This window comes from Alexandromys fortis, unplaced genomic scaffold (genome assembly GCF_014885135.2).
Source record: "Alexandromys fortis isolate MF-2015 unplaced genomic scaffold, M_Fortis_MF-2015_v1.1 scaffold_14, whole genome shotgun sequence".
Lineage (NCBI taxonomy): Eukaryota > Metazoa > Chordata > Mammalia > Rodentia > Cricetidae > Alexandromys > Alexandromys fortis.
In genome coordinates, this window is record NW_026067910.1 from 13,653,495 (window position 1) to 13,662,952 (window position 9,458).

The following is a 9,458-nucleotide window of genomic DNA, read 5'->3' on the forward strand; positions in this document are numbered from 1 at the left end:
AGCTTGTGTCACACTGACATATAAAACCAGCCAGTACAGAGATAGGGCAGTAAGAATAAATATACATACTGTTATGGTTTTGGTCCTTTTAAGAGATCTAATCTGCTTTTTATTATAAGGAAGACCTGGGAATGTTATGGTATTGGTCCCTTTAAGAGACAAGCCACGCCCACTCCCTCCCCCATCTGCTGAGGCAGGCTGATCTTCAGCTTCTGGCCTGAGTTCGCTCTCTTTTCCATCTTCCTCTCGGAGAGGCAGCTTCGCTTCTGCCTCTCTTTCCACTTCTCTGCTTTCCCCTTCACCCTTCCTCCCCCAGAATAAACTTCAACCTCACCCTGCATGTTGTGTCTATCCATGTTTCTGTCTCCTGCCCTCCTGCCATGTGTCTCCCTGCCTGGGACCAGCCATTGCTCAGGGACCAGCAGCCGCCTCTGCCTGGGGCCCACTGCCTGCTGCCACATGGCCCGCCACCACCATTTGGGACCTACAGCATTTCTGCTGTCTACTGCCGCTGGGGATCTTGCAGCATTTTTAAAAAAAAAAAAACAAAAAACAAAAAACAAAAAAACACATACTAAATCAAATGCATACATTTTAAATGTATGTGGCATATTATTAACTTTAAATCTGTGGAGACTGACATGCAACAGAAAAGTAAGAGCAAGATAAAGAGGAAGCAAGGTGTTAGGTGGAGGTTCCAATGTTAGTCAGTGTTAACCTTATTGAGGAAGAAACACTTGGGTAAGGAACTGAGAACTAAAGAACTTTTGCCCTATAACTACTTTAATATATTACATATAACATACATACAAAGCACAAAAAAACCCAGTGATATGAAACTCATCTTAAAACAGACACAGAAAGCAATAATACCTAAATTTGGCAAGGTCTGATTTTCTGATTCTGAATCCTGCCTTGACTTCTGAGGATCTGTGAAGCTACGATAGTGATTATCCACCCAAGTGGCTAACCACAAAGTGAATGTAATGAGTCTCGAGGGAGCATGTACTTTTACCTGTGTTACTGTTTTGGATGACAGCACAATTCACTTACAATCATTACTGAATCCAAAGTCAACAATCACCAATGTCACAACTATTAAAATAAATGATTTTATGTAAAATTGCAGCATCAAAAGAGAAGTGAGGGCAGCACAGTACTAGGAGGTTTGAGGCAAGATGGTTCCCAGGCCAGCACAAGCTATCCAGTCAGAATTCACCTCACTTTTGTAAAAGTGTATTATAAAAAAAATGCTATGGAATCTAGGAGTCATTTGAACTGTGTCATCATCTAGGTATCAAGAAAAAACTCTCAATCTATTTCTTTCTGTAGAGTTGTAATAAAAAAAAATCTTGCGTGGCTTCACAATTAGAGAAACATGGTGCATATTTGGTGAACCAACCGATCAGACATATGAGCAGGCAGGAACTTCTCAAGTACAGTCTTTTCTTTATGACATAAACGTGGTAGGAAAGACCCCTATATTGATTTACATCGTTCCGTTAACAACAAAAAGTAACCATATGTGAAATTCAGTCTGGCCGTTTTTAGTTTCAGATCCTGAAATTACTGTGGCTGAACACAGAAAAGACCTAACATTGGCTTTGCCGGACAGGGCTCTCTACATTTCACTCATTCTCTTAAACCCTTAGAAAATTAAAACTTTTATACTGCTTCTTTCATTTGCAGAAACAAAGCCGTTCGCACTTTCAAGCAAGGTTACCGGCAGCTCCCCAAACCCTGCACTTAGACACTTAGCCTTCAGGAAGCAGGGTTTTTTTTTGAGTGGGCTACTGTGGCTGCGCAACGACGTCATCACCGGCGCGACGCCCGGGGGGGCGGGGCAAGCCCTAGAAGCGTCCTCGCCCGCCCTCTAACGGCCGTTGGTGTCGAGGCCTCGCGCCGGCGCTTGGCTCCCTCTCCCGGAGTCTAGCGCTGCCTGCGCGCGCGTCGACTTCCTGTCGCGAGGAAGGCCACGCAGGGGCGGTGACTCCAGGGCCGGCGAGTGCGCGCGAGTGGCTGTCAGTCCGCCCGTCAGCTGGTCTGGACGTCGGCTCTCGGCCGCCATGGCTGAGAAGCAGGTGGACTTAGCTGGAGGGCCGGAACCTGATAGTACGGTGGCCTCCAAAGCGGGACCCGAGGCGGCCTCGCCCGCGACCTCCGAGTCCGGCGACTACGACGGCACCTGCGTGTTCTGCCGCGTGGCGGCTGGGCAGGAAACCAACACTGAACTCTTGCACTGCGAGGTGGGCGGCGACAGGCCCGGGTGGGTGGGACCCCGACCGCCCTGCCCTTCCCTACCCGCTGGCCCCCGGCTCCTTCCCTACCCGCTGGACCTTGAGTGTGGCCGACTTCCCTCCGGGACCCGGAGGCCTGTTGTGGTCCCTTTGCTGCTCTGTGGGGAGACACGGTAGAGCCAGGCACCCTCGCCTCCTTAATGCGTTTGCAACACAAGTGCACTCTGCTCCCCTTGCTTTTATTATCGGGAGTGTCATCGTCTCTAGATAGTGATTTTAAATTCTGCACACTTCTGCTATCGGTAGAGAGGAAAGAACTGGCAGAAAATAGAACGTGGGCGTGGCGCAGAAGCGTGAGTTCGGTGTAAAATAGTCTGGGACGGGGTTTCGGGACTGGGTCTGAAGTAGAATTGTCACTTAACAGTGACCTGTAAGTGGCCACAGCACTGAAGAAAATGTCTCCTCCCCCATCAACTATGAGTTCCGCCCCTCTTCAAGGCAAGACGTTGCCTGGTTCAGTCCTGTGCAGATCACGTGCAGGTAATCGTGGCTGCTCTGAGTTCTAGAGTACAACAGCCGTGCCATGCCTGGGCATCATTATTCCATACACCCCCCCTTCCTCTGTCTCTAACATTTTTTGTACCCTATCATCCCGAATAAAAAATTAATCTTTTAAAAGAGATTAATCATTTTGCATTTAAATTCTCATCACACATAAATTTGTAGTAAACACCTGAACAGATTGAGCTTACGTAAGGAGTGATCTACTTACATAAGTAAGTACAGAGAAAATGATTTGATGTGGAATAATCAGAGTTACCAGCATTATGAAGAATTTGTTTGGGAAACCTTTCCAACAAAAGTCAGAGAAAATTCCTCACTTCACAGATCTCTATATAGTTTTCTTACTGTATTTTTTAGAATTTATTTGAGTAAAAGGTACACCATATATTCTTATCAGAGAGCATAGCAGTTCTGAAGGCGTGTCTTACTCTTTGTGTATGAGGCACAGGTATACATATAATACATAAATACCATGGCCGGCATTAGTATCTCATGCTTTTGATATGAATTATCTTAAAGAGTTCTGAGAAACAGCTGGACAGTTGTGGCTAAAACATATCTACAGAGTGAGTTCGAGGACAGCCAAGGCTACAAGAGGAGAAAAAGAGGAAGTCTTAGAAATGGAAAAAACAAGATGCCCTAGGTTAAATTTCACCATGTGTGAGCCCATACTAAGCAAATATTTCAATGCTTTAACTCTACTTTTGTTAACTAAAATTGTCTTGACTCCTTAGCATGGTACTAAGAAATAACTATTTCAATATACTTCCTTGTTTTAGATATCAAGATATAGTTAGTGGGAAGAAATTGTTGTAGAGATTTTAAGCAAAAAATATTTTTTTGAGAATTATTTGTTAGAAAAAAACATTGGAAGAATAGGAGAAGCAGGTTCTAGAATAGTCTATAAGAATTATAACCAGAAGCCGGGCGATGGTGGCGTACGCCTTTAATCCCAGCACTCGGGAGGCAGAGGCAGGCGGATCTCTGTGAGTTCGAGACCAGCCTGGTCTACAGAGCTAGTTCCAGGACAGGCTCCAAAGCCACAGAGAAACCCTGTCTCGAAAAACCAAAAAAAAAAAAAAAAAAAAAAAAAAGAATTATAACCAGAACAGCATGGCAGAACTTTACACATTATACACATTATAACTGTTTCTGCTCCTTACTGTAAAATAAATTAGACTCTTTCAGAGAAATAATTTCATAGCTATATAGAGATCCTTTGCACTTTGCATTCCTTTGTATAACTGTTCAGTGGGCTTATTGGACAATTTTAAACATTGTCTTTGAGCTATGGACATTTGGGTTCTTTTCAGTTTTTGCTCTTGGAAGTCATACTGTAAAGATCAGCTGTATCTGGAGGTGCAGCTCAGTGGCAGAACTGGCCAAGCATGTGGAGGCCCTGGGTTTGATCCCCAGCACTACAAAAAAGAAAATGAATTTAAAACGTATATATGTGGATATAGACACACAATTTTATATTTTTGGCATCATAACTTTGGAATTGGATCTCTTTCTCTCTTTTTTTTTAAAGTAATAGTTGGGTCAGTAGTAGTAATGGAAGATAGTAAGTAGCACAGAACCAGTATTTTAAAAGCTTAGTGGAAATGCAAGTAACAGCTAACTGAAATATCAAGTTTCTTTGTCTTTAAATTTAAAACATAGTTGATTGCCTTGGTCTGTGGTATAGGTGTACATGTGCATATGTAGAGGCCAGAGATGAATACTGGGTGTCTTTTCCTATTGCTCTTCACTTTATTGCTTGAGACAGAGTCTCAACCTAAAACTTGTGGCTTTGGTAGACTCACTCACTTGGCTCAGCAGACCCCACCAAGGACCTCCTATCTCCACCATTGAGCCCTTTTTACCAACCTGACTTTTTATGTGGTGCTGGGATCTGAACGTGAGTTCTCAGCTTGTGTGGCTTGCACTTTACTCACTGAACCTTCTCCTTAGCCCAAACTGTGACAGTTTTATCTTAACCTTTTCTAAAATACTCTGTTGTTATCAGCGCTTATCTGCTACTCAGACTGAAATAAAATGGATCAAAATGTAGTTGTTGTGCCTTTACCTTAGATAACTAAGGTTAACAATATGGATGTGAGGCTCTCTTGACACTGAATTCTGTTCCTAAGATGGGGAATTGAAGGATAACAGTGTATCCAGGGAATTTTGCTGAGAAAAACTGTTTATTGATTTAACCTTTATTTTAATTTTTAGTGAAGAAAGCATACAATAGGGATGGGAAAATGTATAGTGAAATTTAAAACCAAGATTTCTTTTTTTTTTCTTTTTGATTTTTTAAGACAGGGTTTCTTTGTGTAACTCTGGCTGTTCTATAACTCTCTCTGTAGGCTAGATTGGCCTCAAACTCAGGGATTCACCAGTTTCTGTCTCCCAAGTGCTGGGATTAAAGGTGTGTACCATCACTGCCTAAAACTGACATTTCTGGTAAGGAAATTTTAATGAATTTTACTTATAATTAGTTGTTCCTTGAAATCGACCTAATATAATAAATTCCCCATGACAAAAGCTTAAGCTTCTTTTTGTGAATTTAAATAAGGCACAGTCACAAAAATGTTCATTAGACATAAATTGTAACTGAAATACCATTTTCCTTTTGTAGATTATAGTGTATAAGTCACAGCAGAGCAGAATAATGTTTGTTTTATTTTAATTTACCAACAAATATGTCTCTTTTTTAGAATGAAGACCTAGTTTGCTTCAAAGATATCCGTCCAGCGGCACTTCATCATTATCTGGTGGTGCCAAAGAAGCATATTAGAAATTGCAAGGAACTGAACAGAGAGCAAGTAGAAATGGGTAAGATGGAAGCAGTGTTCTCTGTGGCTTTATTTCATGAATTGTCTTTAAATATGCCAGTGCTGATAAAAAAAAGGCTTATTAAATTATCAAGAAGAAAGTGAGAACTTTTGAAACATTCCCTTTTTTGAGATTAGAGACATGTGTGTGCCACCATCCAGATTTTGCTTTATGCTTTCTTAAATAATAGTTTTTTTTGGCTTTTGTTGAAGTAAGGAGCGGCAGGGCTGCGTCCCCAACACCCCAGCCGCTTGACTAGCTCATGCCCGAAATAACAACACGCAAACTGTATTCATTTAAGAACTGCTTGGCCCATGAACTCTAGCCCTTACAGGCTAATTCTCGCACCTGGACTAGCCCATTTCTAATAATGTGTGTAAGCACCCCAAGGTGCGCTTACCGGGAAGATTCTAGCCTCCGTCCTTCTAGCCTCCGTCCATCATGGTGTCTCTGCTCCAGAGAGCAGAGTTGTCTGGTCTGTCCGGGAGCAGAGCAGAGTCTGACCTCACTTCCTCTTCCGCCCAGCATCCTATCCTGTTTATTCCGCCCACCTATCTTATAACCTATCAGGGCCAGCAGTTTCTTTATTACTCAGCCAATGAAATCAACAGATTGATATATGACACTCCCACATCAGGCTTTGAAATTGGAAGATGCTATGAAAAATTCTAAACAAGTTCTGATGTATTATCTATATAAGCTTACACTTCCTGACAGTTTCAGATGCAGATAACTTAGTGCCAGAGTTTAGTTATGAGATTTTGGTTTTGAACTTTTAGCTTCTGAAAAGGAGATTCCAATTTTATTTCTTCCAGAATTATTCTGTATTTCCTGCTCATTGCCTTCTTTGACTTTTTCTGAAAGCTTTTCCTAAAACTTTTTTTTTTTAGTTTATTTCAATCTTTTTAGTAGTCTTTCTAACTAACCATGGTCTGGTATTAGTTTTGGCAGTACTGTATGATAGCCAACAATATAGCTGAATTAGGCCAGACTGTCTAGAGAGGTGAATAAGAAAACGTGTGACAAAACATCTTGGTGTAGTATTATTATTGTTCATGGGCATGTAGATGACTGAATTACCAGTTAGAAACTTGTTTCTAAATTCTATAAAATTGTTTAGTTATCTGAAGTTCTTTCCATGTGATTTAGAACATCATGATTTATAACCACAAGGTAGCATTTATACTTATGGAGATAATATCTAACCTATATTTACCTGATTGATTGATTGTATAATTATTACTAAAATTTCCATTGCATTCTTTGACTATTTCTTAGAGATCATATAACCTCTAGGAAGTTTTATTTATCATTAAGGTAGTAGTAGCCTTATGGAGAAGAGAGGCTTCTACAATTATTAGTAATAATTAGTAATTTTTAGCTCGTTATTATAGTTAGTGCACATAAAATATAAGTATTTAAGCTAATGGGGTTTGGAATTTCATTAAATTAATTCCTCCCTCTGCTTGTATTTGAATATTTTCATATAAAAATCTTAAAAGTTGTTGAACTTAACTTTTATTATATAATTTTTAAAGTAAGAAATGTACATAGAAGGACGTGATAACAATGTCAAGGCTAGCTATTGCTATTGACACTTTTAGATCTCTTTTTACTTGCAGAGTGCATGTTTTTTTTTTTAATTGAAAAAATTTCTGCCTCCTCCCTGCCTCCCATTTCCCTCCCTGTCCCCCCACTCCTCTTCTCCTCTCCACACTCCTCTCCCCCTCCCCCCACTCCTTTCCCCCTTCCTCTCCAGTCCAAAGAGCAGTCAGGGTTCCCTGCCCTGTGGGAAGTCCAAGGTCCTCCCCCCTCCATCCAGGTCTAGGAAAGTGAGCAGCCAAACAGACTAGGCTCCCACAAAGCCAGATCATGCAGTAGGATCAAAACCCAGTGCCATTGTCCTTGGCTTCTCAGCCCTCACTGTCTGCTATGTTCAGAGAGTCAGGTTTTATCCCATGCTTTTTCAGTCCCAGTCCAGCTGGCCTTGGTGAGCTCCCAATAGATCAGCCCCACTGTCTCAGTGGGTTGGTGCACCCCTCGTGGTCCTGACTTCCTTGCTCATGTTCTCCCTCCTTCTGCTCCTCATTTGAACCTTGGGAGCTCAGTCCGATGTTCCATTGTGGGTCTCTGTCTCTATCTCTATCCATCGCCAGATGAAGGTTCTATGGTGATATGTAAGATATTCATCAGTATGGCTATAGGATAGGGTCATTTCAGGTTCTCTGTCCTCAACTGCCCAAGGAACTAACTGGGGACATCTCCCTGGACACCTGGGAGCCCCTCTAGAGTCAAGTCTCTTGCCAACACTAAGATGGCTCCCATAATTAGGATATATACTTCCCTGTTCCCATATCTACCCTTCCTTTATCCGAACCATCCCATTCCCCCAAGCTCTCCCCATCCTCCCCTTCTCACTTTTCTCTCCCTATTTCCCCTTACCCCCATCCCACCCCACCCTCAAGTTCCCAATTTTTGCCAGGCAACCTTGTCTACTTCCAATATCCAGGAAGATGACTATATGTTTTTCTTTGGGTTCACTTTCTTATTTAGCTTCTCAAGGATCACAAATTATAGGCTCAATGTCCTTTATTTATGGCTAGAAACCAATTATGAGCGAGTACATCCCATGTTCATCTTTTTGGTTCTGGGTTACTTCACTCAGGATAGTGTTTTCTATTTCCATCCATTTGCATGCAAAATTCAAGATGTCATTGTTTTTTACCACTGAGTGGAACTCTAATATGTATATATTCAATACTTTCTTCATCCATTCTTCTATTGAAGGGCATCTAGGTTGTTTCCAGGTTCTGGCTATTACAAATAATGCTGCTATGAACATAGTTGAACAAATGCTTTTGTAATATGATAGGGCATCTCTTGGGTATATTCCCAAGAGTGGTATTGCTGGGTCCTGGGGTAGGTTGATCCCGAATTTCCTGAGAAACCGCTACACTGATTTCCAAAGTGGTTGCAAGAGTGCATGGTTTTTAAGAGCACATGTTCACCAAAGTAGATCATATTCTGAGCATTAAAGCTTGTAGCAGTTAATGTGTTTAAAATCTTATAAAATATGTAATCTGAAGGTGATGGAACTAAATTAGATATTTATCACAGCAGTAAATATTTTAAAATTAAACAGACACCTAAATAATTATTAAATATGTCAAAGAATATTTCTAATTTATTCATTTTTATTTCATGTACATTGTTGTTTTGCCTGCATGTTTGTCTGTGCGAGGGTGTTGGATGCCCTGGAACTGGAGTTAGAGACAGTTATGCATTGCCACGTGGGTTGGGAATTGAGCCTAGTTTTTGAATGATGCCAGTGCTCATAACCTTTGAGTCATCTCTCCTGCTCTCAGAGAAGAATTTCTAAATAAAATAACACATTTCTAAATAATTCCAAAATAGAGAAGATATTGAGTTTATAAACAAATAAAAACACAACATATTAAAGTTGGTAGGATATACCTAAAATACCTAAAGGGAACTTTGTAGCTTTGAATGCTAATACTAGAAATTTTTTTAAGGAGCTGGAGAGGTAGCTCTGTAGCTAAGAGTGCTTTTGCTCTTCCAGAAGGTTTATTTTTACCTAGCACCCATGCTGGATTGCTCATGATAGCCTGTGACTCCAGCTCCAGGGGATCTGACATTCTCTGCTGGCTTTGTGGGCACTTTCCCATATGCACACAGGCATGCACACATAAATAAAAGTAAATCTTTTTTTTTAAAAAAAAGAAGAAAGTGAGTTTCAAATTCAGTAAATTAAGTGTTCAACAGAGAAAATGGGGCTTCAAATTCAGTAAATTAAGTGTTCAACAGAGAAAATGGGGC

The 9,458-nt window shown here is 41.0% G+C and overlaps 1 protein-coding gene across 2 annotated transcripts in view; it reads left to right on the forward strand.

The window, feature by feature from the left end:
- Nucleotides 1-1,847: 1,847 nt before the first annotated feature.
- Nucleotides 1,848-9,458, forward strand: part of Hint3 (histidine triad nucleotide binding protein 3) — a 13,619-nt gene continuing 6,008 nt past the window's right edge. The window contains exons 1-2 of one of the 2 annotated variants that reach the window (XM_050138123.1): nt 1,848-2,246; nt 5,504-5,621. In XM_050138123.1, coding sequence (XP_049994080.1) covers nt 2,067-2,246; nt 5,504-5,621 — 298 coding nt within the window. In that variant the 5' untranslated portion in view covers nt 1,848-2,066. Of the gene's footprint in view, nt 2,247-2,312; nt 2,591-5,503; nt 5,622-9,458 lie in introns of those variants that run through there. The other variant, XM_050138124.1, reaches the window with a different exon arrangement.